Here is a 21,758-nt window from a genome sequence, read left to right on the forward strand (position 1 = left end):
CTCTAGTCTCTGTCAGGACTGCCATTAAGTCGCCTATCATAAAATTATCTGTCATTCTTAAGAAATGACAGATCATCTCAGGGGTGGAGGGTGATTTTCCCAGATCAGGTTTTGTACAGGTCTTTCAAAAGCCTCCAGTGGGCTGCCTGACAGCACGACTTAGATTGTGCAGCTACAGATTATACAAAATTAGATAGTGGGCTTCATCTCACCCATCCCTTGTTGATGTGTACATAAGAACCTCCAACAATCATGATGCACGAGAGACCTGTAGAACTTTCTCTGTCGAAGCGCCTCTTTCCTTCCTAAAACCACGTATCAGCCGATGAGGGCTGAGGCAGGCGATGCCGTGCGGCCCGGGCAGAGACGCCCACCAGGGCTAAGGGAAAAGCAGGGCCTGACTGCGCCCCTATACCCCGGTCAAGACCCCCAGATTTGTTGCTTGCCGCTCGGCCGCGCCAGGGTTGGGCCGGCGCGGATCCCGGCGCGGATCCCGGCGCGGATCCCGGCGCGGATCCCGGCGCGGATCCCGGCGCCGCCCCCGCCCTGCGCTGCCGGAGGGAGATGCTCGCTGTCACTTTCCCTCTTCCCCACGCACCGCCCCCTGCCCTCCCCCGCTCCCGCCGCCGGCGCTGCCCCGTCCCCGGCGCCGAGCGCTCCCCGCCGGCAGCAGGCAGGGCTGGGCTGGGCTGGGCAGAGCGGAGCGGAGCAGAGCCGGGCTGGGCAGGGCCGCCCGCCCGCCCGCTCCTCGGCATGGCCGGGCTCTGAGCGGCGCCCGCCGCCCCGGCTCGGCTCGGCTCGGCTCTGTCCCGCCGAGGGGCTCGGCGCCCGGCCGCCCGCTCTCCTCGCCAATGGTCCAGAGCGACATGTCCAAATCGCCTCCCAGCCCGGCGCAGGAGGTGCAGATGGAGCTGCTGGACAATCCCCTGCCCGCGGCGGCGGCAGCGCAGGTACCGGGGCTCGGCCGGGGCTGCGGCGGCGGCGGGGCGGGGGCGCGGGGCAGGGCGGCGGGGCTGCCGGAGCTCCCCGTCCTTCAACTTTGGTCACCGCCGTCAGAAAAGTTTGACGGTTCCCTAAGACGCCCAAAACCCCTGTCTTCGCCCCCATCCTCAAATACCATTTAATTGACAGACACGGGATGCGCTGTGCCGTAGAAGCATCGTAAGTCAAAAGAACCTTGCCGTTATTTGGAGGATAAATATGTAAGAATACGTTGCTATTAAGCTGATCTTCCACACATGTATTACTGGCAGGGTCAGACTATTTCTCTTTGCTCCAGTAACCTGTTGTATCTGTACCTGATGCTTTCCACGCACGGCTGAAACCTCCCTCGCCTCTTCCACGGGCTGGTGACAGTCTGTGGGTGAGAGAAGGCGATTCACACCAGGTGTTCAGCAGGAAATTTGGGGAGGCTGAAGGTGTTGAACATGTTGCAGGTTTAAGATGCTTGATTTCCGTGCAGAAGGTGGTTGTAGAGACATCTCAGAAATTTTAACAACTCAGTTCATGCACAGTGTTCAGGTGGATGGGGGATGAGAAGGAGGCAGGGTAAGGCACACTTAGAAAAAACTTTACATTTTGGAAGGTTATTTCTGTTTAATGTGTGAATGTTGCATAATATCTTCAAGTTTGCAATAGCTGGCTACAATGACTTCAGAGTGCTGGTTTTGACCCAGTAAAAGGGTAAAATCTGGTGGTAAAATCTGATTGTGTGTATTTCAGATTACAAGCAAGCATGTTCTTGTTAGGACAGAGGTTTTTTCCTTTTGGGATGTAGTTTTTGCTGTTGCTGCCAAAGCTATCTCTGGTGCTCTGTTTGAGAAGGTAGACCAGCTTTGTCCCAGAAGTGCTTTACTGACAGAGGAAAATGCTGTCACTCTGTCAACAGCCTTGGTGATTGATCTTTACTTACTCAGGCCGGGTGACAGTAGAACAAAATCCAGCCACTGAAGCAGAGACTAGGTTAAATGAAAAAAGAAAATGTGTCTCTTCGGATGTGAATTTGTCAGTAGCCTCCAAGCACAGAAGAGACATTTCAGTAGAGCCATATGCTTTGCTAGCTTCTCTAGAAACAGTTGCAAGGGAGCTAATTTCTGACCTACAAATCCCTCCCTTTTTATATCTTTTCAGCCCTAAGCACAGAATCAGTGACTGTCAAATCATATTGTGCCTCTTTGCTGTGGACAAATGTCAAACACTGATCATAAAATTGATTTTTCATCCCTCCTTTTTACTAGGCATAAAGAACCTATGTTTAGAGAGGAAGAATAATTTGCTAACACCCATGTTATTTATGTTTCAGGTAATGCACTTATATTCTGTTTTATAAAACAGGTTTCTGAACATTCAAAGCCAAAAAGATTCACTTTTAAAGACAGTAATAATGCAGCTTTTTGGTTCATGGATGTTTTTCAGTTTTTGGAAACAAAGTCATTAGGCAGAAGAGGAATCATCTTCTCAGTATGTACTTGTTTCAGTCATACATAAACCTTTGGTATAGAGGAAATAAGATTATGGGAACAAAAGAGCCCTTTGTCTGAATAATAATGCAAGTTAATTCCTTCGCAAGCACTGCATTTAGAGACAATTGCTTTGATTTGAAGTTTTGTTCCATGAATATTTAAAAACCCCCAATATTGTAAAATCTTACTGCTTTAGAACACACTCACAGTGAGAAGGAGAGGCTTAATGAGGACACATGAATCATCAAGTAGATTCCATGCAGGTACTTCAGTTATGTGTACCACTATCTTTTCCGCTAAGGTGCTTAAATATCCATCCTAGAAACCTTTCCTGCCAAATAATCTCAGGAAATATCAGGAAAAAACCCCAAACCAACATGCAAGCTTACGGAGTGATGTCACTCCTAAAAGTGTTCACTCAGAAATGCTTCTTCTGGGAATTACGATTGAGTGAAATGTTACTGAGGAGTCTTTGTAGAGTTGTACCAAGTCACAACAATTCTCTTATCCAAGAATTTTACTTCTGCAGAGCTGAGGTTTTTATTTAGCCTATCTTAACGTCATGGTCAATATCTTGGATTGTGCCTGTCCATCCATTTTGGCCAAACTTGTCACCAAGTGGCAGAGGAATGAATATAGCTAACACTCTAGAAGTAGTTCACTTAAAAGGCAGTCAAATATATGAAATATTCCTAGATAGCATCTGTGTAAAATTCATTTCTTATTTTCATAATATATTTTCCTAACAAGATCTGCACGCAAAAGAAAATCTCTTTGGGTGTTGATCGTGACAGTTAGACTGTATTTTTCCAGGGAAGTTCTTTGCAGCTGGGACAAGATGCTGGTATATTTTTCTGTTTTACCTAAGGTTCTGTGGCCTTTAGGTCCATATGACTGTAAAAACATAGTTCTAGTGTGATCTTAGTCTTAGATAGATCTTGGTCTTAGATGGAGTTGCAATATAGTTTCAGATGTCCAGTTTCATCCAGACAAATCTGCATTCTAACAGTTACATTGTGGACTTCTTCACAATGTCCAGGTATATCTCAGTGCAAAGTGGTGGCTTTAGTCGTGGCCCTTTTGTAATAAAATCACCACTAGATTTTCTGAAAGAAAAGAAGTTGTTAAAATGTCTCAGTGTTCGATGATCAGTTTTTTGGTGTTTTTTTTTTTTTTTTTTTTTTTAATCAACCTCAATCTTTTTAGTTCTTTATTTAAAGAACTACTTTTTTTTTAGGAATACGAATTAGTAGAACATTCAGTTTAATAATATTAATTAACCCAGATACTATTCTGATTTGCTTATAATATAACAGAACATTAATGCCTTTCATGGTAACTCTTAGCCTCTCTTCCTTTCTCCCCTCGCTCCCATGTAATTTTCTTATGATCCTACTTCAAAGTCCTTCAGTCCTCAAAAATCATTATATTCAATTTCTGTTGCTGTTTTCTCATCATAAAGCATCCTGTGCATTAGGGACAGTCATAGCAAATCAGATGAGTAAATTACACAAATAAATTTCAAAGAAAATGTAATGAAACCTTCTATCAAGCAGCTACAGACTACCTTGTGGAGGGAGAAGGTACCTTACACTGGATGAATTCTTCCCTATTCCACGTTATTATTTTCCTCCTGTTCTTTTTTTGCCTGCTTTATGCATCATCTGTCAGTGCACGTCCTAACAACCTGACACTTTTTAAGTGAAAACAAGTCTCTTCTTGATTGTTTTCTTCAGCTCTTTCACCTGCATTTAGATTTCCTCCATTACATGGTACTGCTAAATGCTTCTACCGTCCAAGTCTAAAGGTTTCATCATCCCTGCAGTGCCTGGCTTGTTTTTCAGGTTGCATTGCAGAAGGTAAACTGAATCCATGAGTCTAGGGGATAGGCTTGTTCACTTTTCCTTCTGTATCTACAGTGATTGATGTTTAGGTGAATTTTAGAGTGATGTGCATGTAGTGACTCCAGAAAATCTGTTTAGTTACAGGCCCTTACATGGGCTTTTTGTGAGATTCCTTTCTGAATCTCCAGCTACATTCTCAGTTGTATGGCACCATCCCTTCACTGCCTGTCTTGTGGTAATGAGGAATGGAAAAATATCGAGAGATTTATTCTCAGCAGATTAATCACACTGCCCTCTGCTGCTTTTGGCTGAGTTGATTTATCACAATTCATACCGTGTTTACCTGTTCTTCAAACAAACATTTTGCAACTGTGTATTTCCCAGTGCTGACTTGCAAGAATCCTTTGTAAGCCACAAACAAACACAATTTATATCCCTTTGCTCACTTAAATAATGCCAATACCCATTCGTTATAGAGGCATGGAAGATTTTACTCTCTTCTGGCAGCATCCCTAGGAGCCAGATCCAATGTGGCAGCAGTTCAGTGGAGGATATACAAACGAAGAAGAGATAATTCCATTCATTGGACTTCCTCATGGCCCTCAGCAAGAGGTAGTGTTTTCTCGCCCGATGTGGTAATCTCCCTTCAGTGCTGTATTCCTTACTGACAGAAATAAATTTTAATGGTCCTTCACTGAAACCCTTCAGTATTCATCTCTTAATTTTCTGATAATTCTCTGCTCTTTGGGTTTTTTTTTTTCATTATCCTGTACTCAAGCAATAAAAGGTGATTTTGCATGCTCATCTCTTCCAGAGATATTTCCCGCTTGGGTATTACACATTCTCAGCATAAATGAGATAAAATAGTTGTTCTTTACATCTAGAGTGTAAAATCCCTCTGAAAAAGGTCAGCAGTTTCAGTCCTAACTTATTTATCAGGTAACAATCTTCTAGAGGCAATCTCTGGTTTTGTCTTGTTTTGTCTCTACAGATGAAAAGTTCCTCTGCTATTCCAAGGCTGTGGCTTCTCTGGAGTCTCAGATACTTTTCTTCTGCTTCGTTTACTCAGGTCTTTCCTGTGCTGGGATAGAAGAATTTAAAAATCAAGGGACTAAAATTGCCTTCCCTGCCCTCCAAGGGCTTGCCTTAGTCTCTGTCCTCAGGGTAGCAGACCCTTAGCAGAGGGATGCTGTCTCATAGTTGGCTCTTGGTCCCTGCAGGCATCCTTCTGTCACAGAGCCACATCTCTTTCTGTTTGCTTCTGCAAGGGAAATAAGAAATCCATGGAGAGCAGGTGGGGAGGTACAGGCACGTGGCCTACAACTGTAGTTGCCAGCTTTTAAAGGCTGCAGGAGGCACAGTGGGGTTTGGGCATGAGCTTCAGCACCTTCTGCTGTTGTGTGCTCCTGTTCAGCTGAGATGGGAGCTGACATCTTCATCACTGGCATTACAAATAGATGTGCAGCAGGTTTGCACTGAGGTGGGTTTCCAAGCCACTGGGGAGGAGGAGAGCCAGCCAAGTTCCCAGCTTCTTGTCTGGCAGGTGGAAACTGCCAGATGACCTGGTCTGAGGCCAGGGTGAGAGCACTGGGAGATGGCCTACAAGTGTAGGAGCTGGCAGAATAGGGCTGTTTCTAGATGCAGTGCTGGCAAGGCTTTTTCAGAAAAGAGTACCTGAGATTTAACCACTACAGATTGCTCAGCAGAAATTAGTTTTCTTTTAATGGTGAAAAAGAAGCATCTGTCAAATACTTATTCATGTATTTATATGTTATATTTGCAAGTTTTGGGAAGATAATTATTTGGGGAGGTTTGGGGGATTTTGTTTGCTTGTTTGGATGGATTTTTGTTTTGATGTAGGTGTTGGATTTTATAAAATGACTGTGAAATGGACTTTGCAGACTATCAAGGTTCCTCCCACTACAACAGCAGACTATCCCTGTAGCTTGAGTGAACTTGATGACTGTATTGGAGATCCTCAACTTGATAGGATTCCAGAGGGGGAGTCCTGTCTTTCCGGAGTTTTTTCCCTGATAGCAAAAGTTGTTTGGAGAAATCCAGCTTTTGATGCCTAAGCTGGGGATTCTTTTCTACTTTGGGGACATGAGTCTGTGCTCCTCAGGCAGCTCCTTTGCTGAAGGTGTGTCACAGAGCAGAGTGTCTGTCCGGGGCTGCCCTGGTGTTCACCACGTAAGGTGACTGAGAGCCCCGCTCCTGAGGTGGAGGCAAGTCAGGATATATCTCTGTATCCCACCCTGCCCTCTCGCCCTCATTCCCATCGTGGAAGGGAGCTGTGGATTAATGGGCAACACATCACCAAGGTCTATGTACATCTTCCAGTCCTTGGCTGTGTGGTCAGGAAGCTGACCTCTACTCCTTTATGAGATTAGTATGATCTGTGGTGCAAAAATCAGAAATATTCATGTCATGAGTGAGTGTGGGGGTGGGTTGCAGCTATGCAGCTGATGCTGGAAGGGTTGATTTCTGAGTGGTGTCAAGCCTGGCCAGTGGTCAGAAAGGGCCCAGGGAGTCTGACCTACAGGGACATTTGTTTCCTTGTTGTAAGGAATGTTTAAAGTGGCAGTGGCTGTTCTTTCAAGGAAAGGATGGAGCTGGATGTGTATATTCTGCACTGTCCTGATGTGCCTTGTATGGAATATGGGCACCTTTAGATATTTTTTAAACTTTTGCATGGGAAGGAAATATACTTAGTGCATATTTGCACTTCTAACCTTTTAGCAATTCCCTAACCCTTCAGGGGGGTCACTTTTTACCTTTAGGTGTTTTGATTTTTGTAATTGGTCCTTTGCTCATCTGAGATGATGAAAGATTCAGTGTAGCTCTGAATTTTTGTTTTCTGGTTTTGTTTTCTCCAATTTATTTCTTCCATCTTTATTTAAGGCCCTGATTTGGTGTCAGTGACTCTACTGCCTAAATTATCTGTACCCTTCCTTCATGAGATGAGTTTTTAAAGCTTTACCTCTGCCACCTGCAGAGGTAAATCACTGGTGCTGTTTTACCTGTGATAAATAGTTAAGGTTCAGCCTCATCCTTTGTACAGTCCTCACCACTGCTTTGATATAAAATACCATTAGAGTGGTTAGTGGTGAAGGGCATTTTAAGACTCACTGAAGACCAGTTCCCTGGTTGTAGATAGTTGGTAATTTTAAATGTTTTATATTTCCTCTTCCAGATGATAGTATTTTGCCTACAGGGATAAAGAATGCCTTCTGCTTGTCATGTGTGTTACAGGATTAAATGTTATGGATGCGTGTGTTTTATGTGTCGAGACAGAACCTCATTAAAATTAAAGTGTTTCACTGAGCGACATTGATCTCATCTGTTTACAATAACAAGTAATTGTATATAAAGCTGTTAATCATCAGGAAGCTGCAATGTATGCCTTTAATGCTTCATATGATTCCCATATTTCATTTTATTACGTGGGTTGAATAACGGCTGCACAATGTACTTTCTAATCAGAGCTGGAAAGCAGAGTCTTTCTTTGCTTTGTTAAGGCTTGGTTGATGAAAGGGTTTTTACAAAACTACTTTGGTTTGGTTTTGGTTTGGGTTTTTTGGTAAGATTTCACATTGTTTTCCAGGTATTTTATGAAGCTTTAGAACATAAATATGTCTTATTTCTCATCTCTGGCAACTCAGCCAATTTTAAAAGAATTTCACACATCTGACTAATAAACGAAGCTACACTTTTGATCTTGTAAACACTTACATGTATACATAACTTTATGTTTGAGTAAGATGTTCTGCTAAAATCCAGTAAGAACTTACTGTCAGCAAACTTTTTGTATAAACAGGCTTGTTCACAGGGCTGGAGTCAGTTGTAACCAGATCAGCTGGGATAAATGATGGTGTTCCAGCCCTGCCCTGCTGGGTTTTGAGGTTGCCACCACTGGGCACTGTATACGGGGGTGCTGAGGTGTTCGGTCTCCAGTGGCTGTTCTGTTAGGTACAGCTACCATGTGGGTTAAGAACGACGGCCCCGTGTTGCTGCTTTTACTGGCCAATGTCCTCATGTCGTGATTCAGCCCTTTATTTTTAGCTGCCTAATTGCAGCCAACTGCTGCACTGAACACAGATAAGGGAGTGTATTTTAACATGAAAATCACAGTAACGTATTGGGGAAAAATGTTCTCTTTTTTCTTTTTTTCCCCCTGAGAATTGAAAGTAACTGATAGATCATTGCATCTTTTGTTGTTGTTGTTGTTTAACAAAGGCCTTGTTCTCACCTTAAGATCTTTCGGGAAAAAATACACATGAAGAAGCAAAACATAATGACTATGACAGGATGAGTGTTCAAGCTTCTCCACGTGGCAGAGATAGTTACTAATTTTTAATAATATATAAGATTGTTTTGATTATGGAAGGCTAATCTCATCTTCAGAAGAGTTTCAGGCATTTCTGACTGTGGGAATAAGCTTGAAATGTGTGGAAAACAAATGTAGTCCCCAATTAGCATCCTTTAAAATAATGAGAAGAGTCATCAAATACCAATTTCCACACAAAGAAAAGTTGTCCCCCATTTTTTTTTACTGAAAGGTGCTCTGTGCAAAGAAGCAGGTGTAAAACTGACTGTGCCTACAATCTGTAGCCACAGCCTCCCATCATGCCAACAGTTTGTTTTGTTTTAAAGTTAATATGTAGCTCATGCTTCAGAGGAACCTTTGCTTATAGAACACTAGAACAAAATTGTGCATGTTGCTGTGCACAAAAAAACCTCCTCAAACTGAAAAATCAAGGTGAGCTTCAGCCCGAGCTGCATTTGCTGTGATGTTGCCAGAAATAAATGATTTTAGTCATTGCTACACAGAAGAAATGCACACCTCTCTGTGCTTGTAACATATTCTTTTTCTCCTCTTATTTGTTTTAACCTCATCACTCTAGACTCAGTCCCCCTTTTGCCTTTCTCACAAGTTTTGCGTTAACACTATGATAATGTAAATAAAGTAAATATTATAGAAACTGAAGACAAATACAAAAAAATGTGACTGTGAGAGAGAATATGTGTACATATTAACTCCCTGGGAATTACAGAATATTATACGCTGTACACATTGTACACCATTAATGAAATTGCCTAGATAGCGTCATCTACGTGAAGATGCTTTATATTCTTGAGCTCCTTTGTGAATGTTAGAAATTCTTTATTTTTTTATAAAGTATATTTCTATATGCCTCCACTAGGAAATGAGTTCAGAATATGTGTGAGTAACCACAGACAATTAACTCAATGAGAACCATTCATAACAAGTAAATTTTGATTCAAAGTTGTTGTTATATTTGAAGAATTCTGCTGCCAGAGATACTTTTTATGTATTTTAGGTACTTTGATATTATATTGGGTGGAATATTATATGAATTATATTCTATCAGATGGAAAAAATGGCTCCAGTAGAACTGTCTATTATAGCTGGAAAATATTTTTAATAATTTGCTTGTAACAGAGGTTCCAATCTACTTATTATTCTTACTGATCTGGGAAGACCTTTTCATTACCAAAAAGTTCTTCAGTGATAAAAGATTCCTTTTAGAAATGCAACTGTGTAAAACAATTCCTGATTGAAATTTAATTGTATATTTTGAGACCTACCTGCTGGGTTACAGTCCTAGACTCATCAGAATGTCCTATTTTTATCCCCATAATATTCAGCATCCTAATTTTTGTGTAGTTCTGTTCTAACCAGCAAACATAGAATCAATTTGGGTGCCTTTTAGAAATTTCTTACATGGCTGTTTTGCAGTTTTGAAAAAATCAGATGAGCTTGGCAAAATATCTTTCCCATAAATCTGTTTTTTGAGGGGTACAACGTTGCTTTTGTTGTAGGTCATTGTTAGGTTAGTGAGATAACAGATACTATTTTTGCTGAGAGTGAGTGTCTAGCCCACAGAGCTACTGTTCCTTGAGTCATCCTTTCTAAAAGATTGGTGTATTAGATTTCAAGCAGTGCTCCAAAGTCTCCCAGAATCAACACAGTTACAGTCGAGATTGTTCTCTTGCATCTGATGGAGGCAAGGTACCTGGATTTTTCAAACAATCTGAAGTTAGTAGTAGCTATCTGTTGTCCTCCTCAGATAGTCTTAGACTGCAAAATATTAAATCACACTTCCCATACGTAGTACCGCTAAGAACTGCACTCAGATTTTGAAGACACGCTATTGAAAATCTGCCACTATGAGATTTTAAGTGTTTCAGCCTGCACTGGAGCCCACTCTTCCCTACCAGGAGAACCAGTAAGCTCAGGCCCAAAGCTCTGAAGGCTGCACAGCTCAGAGGTGATGTCATGGCAGTTTACAGTCTGCACAGTTTGCACTCATTTACACAGAAATAAGTGGTTGCAAATAACGTAGTTTTGAACTTTTTTTTTTCTTGTAATTTAATGTAAACATGTTTATTGATGATCCACATTTAATGTACAAAACAAATAGCTTTTTGCCGACACCTGCATGCATTTGCTTTGTTTCTAAACCATGATTTTCTGTTTCTAAATCATCATTTTAAAGTTTTGTTTCATCCATAGCTTTCTCCTCATGTCTCTTTAAATTCCTAGTAGATAAAAGTGATGCCTTGCTTTTTTAGTAGCATATTACCCCTTTCCCAGTTATACTTTTTTATTGTTATATTGCTTTTACTTTCTTGAACTTATCGTAAAAAAATGATTATTGTAAAATCTCCCTCAGTTGTAAGATTGTATCAACAAGTTGTGTGTCACTTCTTGCTGTTTAATGTTCCCTCAGCTGACTTGGCTCATAGCTGGAAACTGCCCCAGTACCTCCTTTCCTACCTTGTTTATTTAAACTAGCTGCACAACAAACTGTACTTTTTAATCACTGTGACTTGAGTGAATAATGCTACATCTATGTGAGTCTATAAATACTTTCCTGAACCCAAATGTGAAAAAAACCCCAACAACAGTAAAACATTTAGGCCTCAATTGACCAAGCCTGGTGAGCGCTTGCACATATATCCCATCAGTTGCTCACTGAATATGTGCTTATTGACTGGCACAAAGCTGATAATCTGAATCCCTGCCAGCCTAGGAGACACTGGAAGCTTTCTGTGCAGTACAAACTAATGCTATAATGCTGTTTCTCTAATCTGTGTTTTGGTTTTTGTTTGTGTTTTTTTTTTTTACACAGTCTTATGGTAAAGGGGCGAGAAGAAAAAACCGATTTAAAGGATCGGATGGGAGTACATCTTCTGACACTACCTCCAACAGTTTTGTACGCCAGGTATGGGTTTTCACCTTCTGAAAGAGTGGATGGCTTGCTGGTATAAATGTTTAAAATATAAGTTATAATTTTTTTTGTACATTGTCAACTCAGAGTGATGCTGTAGTCTGAGAAATAGCAGAAGTCACTTCTGGCACAATGAAAAATATTTGGTTGCTATTGTTTTGATCTTGGCATAAAAATAGTTTTTCATTTCTCATTCATTTCCATGTATAGTAGTTATCTTTATTTTTGTTACTCTAATGCTATCAGGTGATTAAAGCTGGACGAGGAGGCAGAGTCTGATGGAAGTGCCTAAAGTGGCAACATTTGTAAGAAAGAATCATAACCCCACCAACCCTCAGGGTTTTCCTGCTTCAAGTAGTGCTGCATGAGGCAGTGTTAACATAGATGCTTTCCTCCCACATCCCAGTGTTATTTTAGGGCATGGGTTGGAGGGGAAATCCCTGGCAGCATTTGTCCCCATTGCAGTGATGCTGCAAAGAGCCTGTAGAAGATGGGGCGGTGGTGTAGGCTCCCATGCCCTGGTGTCTGTGTGTCTCCTTCAAAGGGAGAGATCTTGGTGGAACCCAGAGCAGTGTGGGTGCTTGCAGGACAGCTCATTCTGGCCAACAGAGGGTATCTGGAAGCGCATCCAGAGCCCAGGGCAGCTCTGGTGCCACTGAGACTGCGCTTTTGAGGAAGGAGGATGTGTGTCATTGGACATGTGGTTGACAGCTTGGAGAGCAGAAATGGTACCCAGAGCATCACAGTGACTGAGCCTGCAATCTGAAACACAATTCTTCATGCCAGCTAATTTAAGCCATGGTACTCGCAGTGCAGACTTTGCCATCTTTTTCAGAGAGGTTCTGAAATTTGGGAGCTGTCATAGCAGAGTTTCGGGGGTTTTATACCATAAGTAGGCACCACACCTCCTTCTCTGCTGGCTTGTTTTGCATGTGTGTTCACCCCAAATTATTTAATGACTCCATTGACATTGTCTTGATTGTATCAGTACACATCTTCTGTTTACAAAATTCTTCAACTTTGTCCTGCTGTAATTGTATTTGTAGGTTTTGTGGTTGGCTATGGATTTGATAAAATCAGGCCCTTATTACATTTCAGTGTCTGTTGGACACAGACATGAAATATTAATTGATCATGGGAATTTTCAGTAGCAATAAACTATATCAAGGTGGAAACCACGGATCAAGTAAATTACTTGTGTGGGTCATTTTATCCTGTCTTAAAATACTGTGAGTCTAAGTAGTGTTTGAGAGTAGCAACAGGATCTCCCAGTTCCAAGGAATCTTTGTAAGGAATTCTGTGCAGCTGTTTTCCTTAGCTCCTTGTAGATTTTCAATTCAGCCTGGAACATTTTTAGCAGAGTGTGTTTATTTTACACCAGCTGCACATGCTTCTTTGCCTTTCTTGTTTACCTAAATGAAATCTGAAGTTGGTCTCAAGTATCTCCTCTTGCTCCTTTTGTCATGGTGAGGAGCAGGGCAACGAGGATCCGCAAGGAGGTGTGACAGAAGTGGATCATCAACAAAGCAGTGATGTTGTGGTGAGATCCAGTAGTCACTGGAGATGTGGTTGTCTTTAAAGAGTGTGAGGCATGATTTGTCAAATCTCCAAAACTAGCATAGAAAGCAGGTTTGGTGAGCTGTTGACTAAGTGTGTCTATATCTTTCTGAGGGCTTTAAAGGGAGTGTGACTTCAAGGGTAGATTTTTACAGAAGAGATTTATATATTTCCCTGAAATAAAATTTAGTAGTTACTTGAGTGATGTAATACAAATAATTGAAGGGTGAATAGGCTTCTTTGAAAAATCAGAGATTTCATAGATTGCTGAAAGAAAACTCAGTTTTGAAATGGTATCATCGCTGAAGATAATGAAGGGATGTTAATGGATAAAATAATAATGGATAAAAATGTTACATTAAATTGTCCAGAGTGAATTAAAAAAAAAAAAAAATCCCCACAAAACATAACTGGCAATTAATGTATAGGCAGAGCTGTTCAAGTTGTAGCAGATGTATGAGAGAAATGCCTCTTCACAGTTGCTGCTGAGACATTTATGTCAGATCTTGGATCCCATCTTCATCAGGCTTTCCTGCTCTGATTCTTCTCCTGGGACAGTTTGGTTTCTTTGGCGCTAAGGAAGAATTGCCACCAACATGACCAGGGTGCCCAGTGTTCTCGATATTAAACAGAATGGGGACAGAGTTTTCTGCTGAGTCAGTTGCAGTGCCCTTCCCAGAAACTCTCTTGTTCTAAGACATAAACATATTGTTTATCTCCAGCTATGTTGCACAATATTTTACATGGTATAAATGAACATAATTGTTTTGCAATAACCATTTATTTGTGGGGAAAAAAAATAAATCCATTAATTTTGTTTTTTTCCAGGATGGATGAAAATTGCAGAAAAGCAGGGCAGTCGAATATAAACCCTATAGAGCCAATGATGTACCATTAAATTCTTGTTATTTTTTTTTTAGTGCTGTCTTTAAACCAGGAAATAAGTTCTTGCTTAAAAATTTGTGGAGTTGTTTAGTGGGGGTTTTGATCTAGACATGGGATATACACAATCTATTTGTTTCAGCAGTGCTTATGATGCCTATAGTTGCCTTTTGTTTCTCAGACCTCCTTTCCCTCCCTCGGTTCCTGCTTCCATTCCTGTTTACTTCTTAACTTTTCCTGCAACTTTTATGTACATCTCTACAAGTACTCCCCTCTGCACTGAAGAAGGAATCCTGGGATTGTCCTGACCCTTTATCACTAGGATCTGTCTGCATTCCATAAAGAGGAAAGAATGTTTGGGAGGAGCTTTTGTGTAATATTTAGCTGGCCTATCCTAAAGCTGGGGGAGCTGTGGGAGGTGTGCAGGTCCTTGTCATGAGCACTGATGGAAAGTGGTAGTTCCTAACACAGAAATACATTGTGGCTGGATAAAAGAAGACAAATACATCTAGTCCTAAGGAAATGTTACACACATTGAAGGCAATTGAGATATTTGGCAAGAGCAAGGATATAGGATTCAGCCTTTTGAATCCACAGGGCTGCTGGGAATTTAAGTTAAAGCTGCTGCAGGAGGGAGGGACTTCATGTTTATTGCTAACACTGATGAAACTTTATTGTCTGGGGTTTAGTACTTCCTTAAGGTCATATGCCCCTCTTGCTCCAATATGTACAGGGCAACATTCCTGCTATGCATGCCACATGCTACAGTAATAAAATAATGCCAGCTTTGTACTCTCTCCTTCAAATGAAACTAAGTAACATTCAAATTGCTTGAAAACTTCTGCTGTATAAGAAGAATGAAATGCGCTCTGCACAGCCCTGTGTGCAATGATCTTTTCCATTTAAATCTGTTTTGTGGAGTGCTGCAGTAGAGCAGAGCAATCTATCCAGTATTGTTTCTGATGATGTGTATAAAAGAAGACTTAAACTGGAGCAAGAGCATCTGTACACAATATACAAATTAAACCCCCATTCTTTTCAGTCCAGTTAGAGCTCCTTTGTGCTGTTAATTGCATGTATTGATATAGATTTTTATTATATTTTTTACTTATGACACTATAAAACTGATGAGATTCTAGGGGAATGTTTGGATCATTTCTATTTGTTTGTTACCAAAAAAATTTGTTTGGTTTTGTCTCCAGCATGTTATTGATGATATTTGAGCTTAAACAAATAACAACAATTTGGCCCTCTTTTTATTTGCTAGCAACTACTGCTTGTCTTTTCAATAGCAGGAGAGGGAAATTTTTTCCTCTCTGTTTTCTTATGAAGTTGTGTTGGCAATTAAGATGTGTATTTAGAAATAAATTAAGCTGAATATGTAATCAGTTGTCTTTAGGGGACTAAAGGACATAGTGTTATATAGTTTTTCATCATCTTTTGGGGCTTTGGAGTGATAAGCAGCTTGTTCTTAGGGTTAGTTATGAAAGACTGAATTGGATTTGATCTCTAGTTGTTGCGATGTTGAGTGATGCCTGGTAGTGGTTTTGTTCCCAAGGGTTTCTTCAAAATACAGATCAGACATGTTTTGCACACGACACTATGGCACTTCCCAGGAACATTATTTTAAGCAAATTGCATGTTCTGATAGCATTACATATTTGGTGGTTGTGCTTCTGGACCTGTCTTGTCAAGGTTTTATTTTGAATCGTAATGATTAATCAGAGAGGCAGTCTAAGTTGTTGGGATTTTTATGCATTGCAAAGGCAGATTAGATTGTGAAATAGGCTGTTGTCTATGGGCTGGCTTATGGAAATATTTAAGGTTTTACAAATCTGGGTGGTTTTTGTTTTTTTTTTTTCCCTTTAAATATTGGCTTGATGCCTGTTATACTGTGTTCACTCAAAAACACAGCTATAAATAATTATGTAGGGAATTCATTATTCTTCTTCTTTCCTCTAAGGACATTTGCCTAGCTATGTAATTACCTATTGGATTTTATGAATGGTAAAACTAAGATTTGCTTTAAAAATCAATTTGAAAATATTGACTTAGTTTTGCTCATAAACATGCTTCTTAATCTTGATTTCACCCGAGAACTGGGCTGTGTCAGGAATATATTCCTCTTGTTTTAATTGTCTTTTTTTCTTCCAGATGTAGAGCTTAGCTTTGATTTTTTTTTTTTTTTTTTTTTCCCCCCTGAGGAGAAGAGCTTATGTATTCAGTTCATAGATGCAGCCTGCCAGTGAGGCTATGCATTTGCAACCTGAGCCACAAAGAGCTGGTGTAGAGTGAGCATAGATATTAGATTTGGTCTTGATGTCCAACCACCTGAGGCTGGAAACCTTAACCTGCTAGAACTCTTCCTGCTTCTTGAAGACTATATGTGAACAAGATTGTGGCTAGCCAGAAAATCTAAATAAATAATTACAAATACAGCTCATTTGCCAGTAGATATATTCTTATATCCTTTATGTGCCTCAAATTATGAGACATGTTTTACTTGTAGAGAAGAAAGGAGATTTGTAGACCTGCTATTAGGTTTTAAAAAAATGAGGTATGTGAGGCACTTTTAGAGGTGTTGTGCAAATACTGATTGAAATACATAAAAATATATACCTACTGCTTAGCTTAATTTTCTCATCTCCTATTTCTGATACAAATGTCTGGGGTTCTTTTGTTAGATTTTTTTCTGGTCTCTTTCTGCAGATTTCAGAAAGCTACAGCAGCGATGTTTCTGGCCTGTGCTTGCTATTGTGGTGGCACTGAAGCCTTACACAAGTGATAAATTCTAGAAAGTCTGTTTATTTCAAACACATCAAAACTGTTACTTTGTGGGGAATTGATAGAATTGTGGTGCCCTATGTTTTTCACCATAAATTGTAAGTTATTGGAAGAAATGCATTGCACTTGGATAAAGCCAGCTTACAGAGAGGTTGCCACAGGGAGTATGATATCTGTGTTGCTCTGTTCTTCTGGTGTCAGTGAGAGCAGCCAGGCTTTCCTCTGAAGGCCGTTGTGAGACTGTAAATCCTGGGCAGGCAGGGTAGTTTCAGGGTGATCTGCTGTTTGTATTGAGCAGTGTGAATCAGTTTTTAGTCAAATCCACTGAGACTGCCTTTACCGTGACATGACTCTAGGAGTAGTACTAGCATGGGAAAGCAAATGTTTTTTATGTACTTCTTGTTGTATGAAGTATACCAAGATCACAGTGGGGTGAAGAACTTAGAGCAGTGCAGGGATTCATAAGAATATATCCGTTCAGCTGTTGATGTAGAGTTTCATTTATGGCTCATAAATGGATAAGTAAATTGTTCTCAGTTCCTCAGTCATGTGGTAAAAAGCAGTGAGGTGGGGAATGGGATAAGGACAACTTTCAGAAGAGACCTGAGTTGGGAACATGGGGCTGGAGGAAGGGAGGGGGAGAAAGGGACTTTTCCTTCTGATGGCACTTGTGGAGCTGCAGACATGGGAGAAAAAATCCCATAAGGCTCATTGAGCTATAGATTTCCTCAGCTGTAGTAAGAGTTTGAAATTCTCCTTTTTTGGCCTGGAGAGAATGGAACAGATGCCCCTATAAAGCATGGGATTTTGGCAGGCATGACTGAAGGGGAGATGGCTGAGAAAAAGCCACCAGAAAGGAAGTTAATTTGTGGACTTCAATTCTTTCATGGGCCTTTTTTGCCTCAAATGGTTTCTAAGAATAGAAATCAAAATGTTGCCATGTGTTTAAAGAAACCCCACACACCCTCTAACCAAAATAAACAGGCAAAACATCTTAATGCTCTTCTTACACTTTGTTTATGCTTCTTGTAGCAGGGTAAGAGAATATTACCAGGGGGGAATAACTAAATGTAATGCTTTATTAAAAACAGAAGGGTAGGAGCTTCTTTATAGCCTTGAATGAGTGTACATGTTTGATGTTACTCTGCATGCAGATGAAGTCAATACATCCTTTTCCAAGCAGCAGTGGAAATTTTGAAGGTGGGGCTCATACCTGATGTCTGCTGAGATGACTGCCAGCATTGCTTTGGAGCTTGCCAAGATGATGGGTGGGTGTTGAGAGGTGTCTGAGAGGTCATATGTGGCCTGCTTCGAGAGAACAAGGGAGGTGCAAGCTCTGAAGGGGGGGCAGCTGTTGAACCTCCTTCTTTGGCACTCCCATTGCTGCTGGCTTGGTGCTTCTCTGGTTCTGTGATGGAGAGGAGGCTCCGTGTCTGCCACAGCCATCACTCAGTCAAGTTTGGCAGCACCAGATTGGTAGCAGGGCCTTCAGGAGGTGTGACAGGACTTGTGCGTGGCTGAGCCAGGCCTTGTCTGCCGGTGACAGAGCTGCCTCCGTGCAGAGGTGGGCGTGGGGGAGGCAAGGGCTTTGTTGCTTGGGCAGGCAGAGGTGTGAGGGGTTTTTGAGCATTTAATGCAACTGGTGAAGGTAAAGAATGATTTTCGGTAAAGATACAGATTCTTCCGTCATAGCGGATGGCATATGGAATGGGCAGAAAGCCTAAACTGGGTTAGCTTAAGCCTTTGTCTTTGGCCAAATATCTTTATGGCTGTTGATTACTCACTGACCACCTCCATCTTTCAGTTTTGTTCTAATCAGAGTGGGCTTGCAAGAGCTGAACCTCTCAAAAGCCTTACAGCTGTGCTGGGAACCTCCTTGCCTGTATTTGCCACTCTCTCCTGTGGGGTATAGCAAGAGCTCCAAGGAAAAGCTACACAGTTGTAAACAGTTAAGATCAAAATTAGGAATAGGATTGAATGAGAATGAAGTGTTTTGTTTTATTTTGTCCCCTGCTTCTCCTAGAAAATTTGGTGTGGTTTCTAGTTCTTGTGTGCAGCATTGTCTATAAATTTGTGGTGAGATGCAAGGTTTATTATATGTTATCATGGATGTCTTCTATGTATACTAAGTATGGACATACAAAGTATCTGCAATTGAAGAAGGTTTCTGATGCATATATTTAATTATAGCTAATGCAGAGACTGTAAAAATGTTTTATGAAGATAAATGCAGTATTTTTACAACTTTTACTTATGGACCTATCTAGTTGGATTTTTTTTAGTCAGGCCTTAAAATATGGGGGTTTTTTTAGAAATAACTAATAAGTTTTAAGTCACTTGCAAAATTCAGTTTATAATTGCATTTAAGTGCATCATAAACAGTTGCTTAGTTTCTGAAGTGTTTTTTGTAATTTTCAATATTGCATTGATTTTCAGGGTTTGCATTTACGCTGTGTGGTTTTGATTGGGAACAAATGCCCAACACAAGGGAACAGTTTGATCCTCTGTAAAGCAAATGTCATCTTCTGCTCCAAAATGCAAGAGGATTCATAGGAAAATAACTGCTGCTTGGCCAATGTACAGCAAGCTGCTTCAATTTCTCTCCATCATGTAGATGAGCTGCTCCCAGTTGTTGGCAGGGCTCAGGGAGTAAAGAAAGATCCTTTGCAATTAGCCAGGGGAGTTTACTGAATCTTTTGTTTTTCACAATACTCCACCAGTACATTCCTGCCTCAATTCAGGAGTGTTTAGTTTCACCCCTTGCTAAATAGATACACTGCAAAATATAGGCGCCATTTCTATTCAGTTAGTCACAAAGTCGCCAGTTTTATGGGCAGTTGCAGCAGAGAGCTGTCTTCTCTTGGGCTATGTGTTTAGACAGTATGTCCTGGGCTGATTATATGTTCCTGTGGACTTGAATGTTGCTTTTTTTGTGTGATCTCACTCAGACTTTGCTGGAATACTAGGTTCACTGAAAAGATTTATGCTCCAATACTTTTAAAATTAATTGTAAATCTTCTGAGGATATTTTTTTGTTGTTGTTATCAAATTTTAGAGTGACATCCATGTGAGCACAATAATCTGATATTGTAGATTATATTAATTCCTTTTTCCTCTGCCAAAGGAAATAAGTAATTAATAATACTTTTGAGATGTGCAGTATTAATTCTAAGCACCATATAAATCTGAAGTTCCCTGTATGTTAAATGGTTTTAATCAAATGGTTTACTGATAGGATAATCAGGTCTTGGATAGGAAAGAGAAGTGATTCCTGCAAACAGGTGGGGAGCTGAGAGATGGGAGGATGAATGAAGTGAGAAAGGAGAAATTATTTATGTATGCCTTTTATAGTCTTCCTCCTATTGTCTCCACTGGTGTTTTCGAGTTTCAGTTGTTTTGCAGATTGAACCCGGGGAGTCTGTTGCAGGATGAAAAATAGCCTTCCCTCTTATGCCAAATCACCTTTAATTGCTATGTCTTTTATGTTAGAAATATAGCTTTAAGCCATGGTTGATGAGATGGCTCTCAAAAGTGTCCTTATCAGATCCTGCTTTTGTGGGGACTGAGCTGAAGGCAGACATCATTGTTCCTGTAGACACAGTGAAGCGTAGCTAGTTGGGTTTTTTTTCCTAGAAATGGTGAAAAGTATAGCATATGTTCAGTAATCTCCCCTTGCTACTTTTCTAAAAACATGTCATTGCATGTAGTTCTCTGAAAAATCAATCACTCTTTGTCCAACTTCTTTGACCTTATTTATTTTTTAGGAATCCTTTTGAAAACAGTAACATGTCAAGGAAATGTTTGTTTATAATAAGGAAAGATTAAAGACTATTTCAGCCTTGTCCTTGAAATAATTGCTGAGAAAATTGCCAGAGTTAGTAATAGGGTTTAATCAGGAGGTGGTCGGTTTTACACATCTCTTTCCAAGATTAGCTACAAGTTTTCCATCATCTGCCATTTAAACTGAAATGGAAATAAGACGCTTTCCAAAGCTGCTTGTATTGTTAAATAAAATGCTGAAATAATATGTTAAAATAAAATTTCCCGTGCTTAGGAGAAATAATATTTGCTCAAATTCCATAAGCAGTTTGAAGATATGAAAGGTTAAAATGTATAAAATCTTCATGTTTCTGTTATATCTGAGAAAAGTGAACAGTATTTAAAATACTGTTGCAGACATGGCAAAGAAATGAAAGCACATCAATAGATTTGAACAATTATGCTGTTACTATACTTTGAAATCTGAATGTAGAAAATTAGTCAATTTTTACACAATAAATAAGTGTGATGGTAAAATATGGTGTGAGATAAAGACTTGGAATGAGATGACACTGCCAAGTGAAAGTGAGACAGAATCATTTTGAGGCCCAAGAAGCAGTGATTCATTGGAGATAGTCTGGAAGAATTGGCAGTGTGCCGTGTGCTTTTTTTTTTTTTTTTAATGGATATAATTTAACTCTGGAAGGTAAAGGATTTTTTCTAGTCTTACTGATTAACTGCTTATAAACAAGAGCTACTTAGAACAACACTTGAATTTTTTGCGCAGTCCTCAGGCTTCATATGATTATTTACTTTAGAAAGATTCCTGGCTGTTTGAAGTACACAGGAGTATCACATTTTTTCTTTCTTGCAGATTTTTCCTACTGAGAGTTCAACTCACAGCTTATTTATTTTGGTCTTTTAATATGCCTAAAAAGAAGTCAACGTGGTCAAATCCTGTTTAACACAGGATTTGGGATTTAATCTGGTATTCCTTCTATCAGAAATCTGCTTTCTACTGTGGTAAAGTTCATTACATCAGCCCAGAGCTCAGTCCTTACACAGTACTCAGAAAATCTTTTGGTCTCCTGTGAGATGTGATGTCACGCTCTCTTTGTTATCCTACAAGTTGTATTTTCTCTTAAATCAGCATCAGCTAAACCTAGGGTTTGTTTCCAGCATGTATCAAATGTATATCATTTGGAGATGTCCTA

General features: G+C 40.3%; 1 protein-coding gene across 7 annotated transcripts in view; it reads left to right on the forward strand.

The window, feature by feature from the left end:
• Window positions 1–805: 805 nt before the first annotated feature.
• The window catches only part of CACNB2 (calcium voltage-gated channel auxiliary subunit beta 2), a 244,369-nt gene continuing 223,416 nt past the window's right edge, over window positions 806–21,758 (forward strand). For 4 of the 7 annotated variants that reach the window (XM_040059422.2, XM_040059447.2, XM_040059455.2 and 1 more), the window contains exons 1-2: window positions 806–950; window positions 11,464–11,556. In XM_040059422.2, coding sequence (XP_039915356.1) covers window positions 852–950; window positions 11,464–11,556 — 192 coding nt within the window. In that variant the 5' untranslated portion in view covers window positions 806–851. Of the gene's footprint in view, window positions 951–2,237; window positions 2,303–11,463; window positions 11,557–21,758 lie in introns of all 7 variants that reach the window. The other 3 variants (XM_040059427.2, XM_040059521.2, XM_040059437.2) reach the window with 2 other exon arrangements.

The sequence above is a fragment of the Hirundo rustica genome, chromosome 1 (genome assembly GCF_015227805.2).
Source record: "Hirundo rustica isolate bHirRus1 chromosome 1, bHirRus1.pri.v3, whole genome shotgun sequence".
Lineage (NCBI taxonomy): Eukaryota > Metazoa > Chordata > Aves > Passeriformes > Hirundinidae > Hirundo > Hirundo rustica.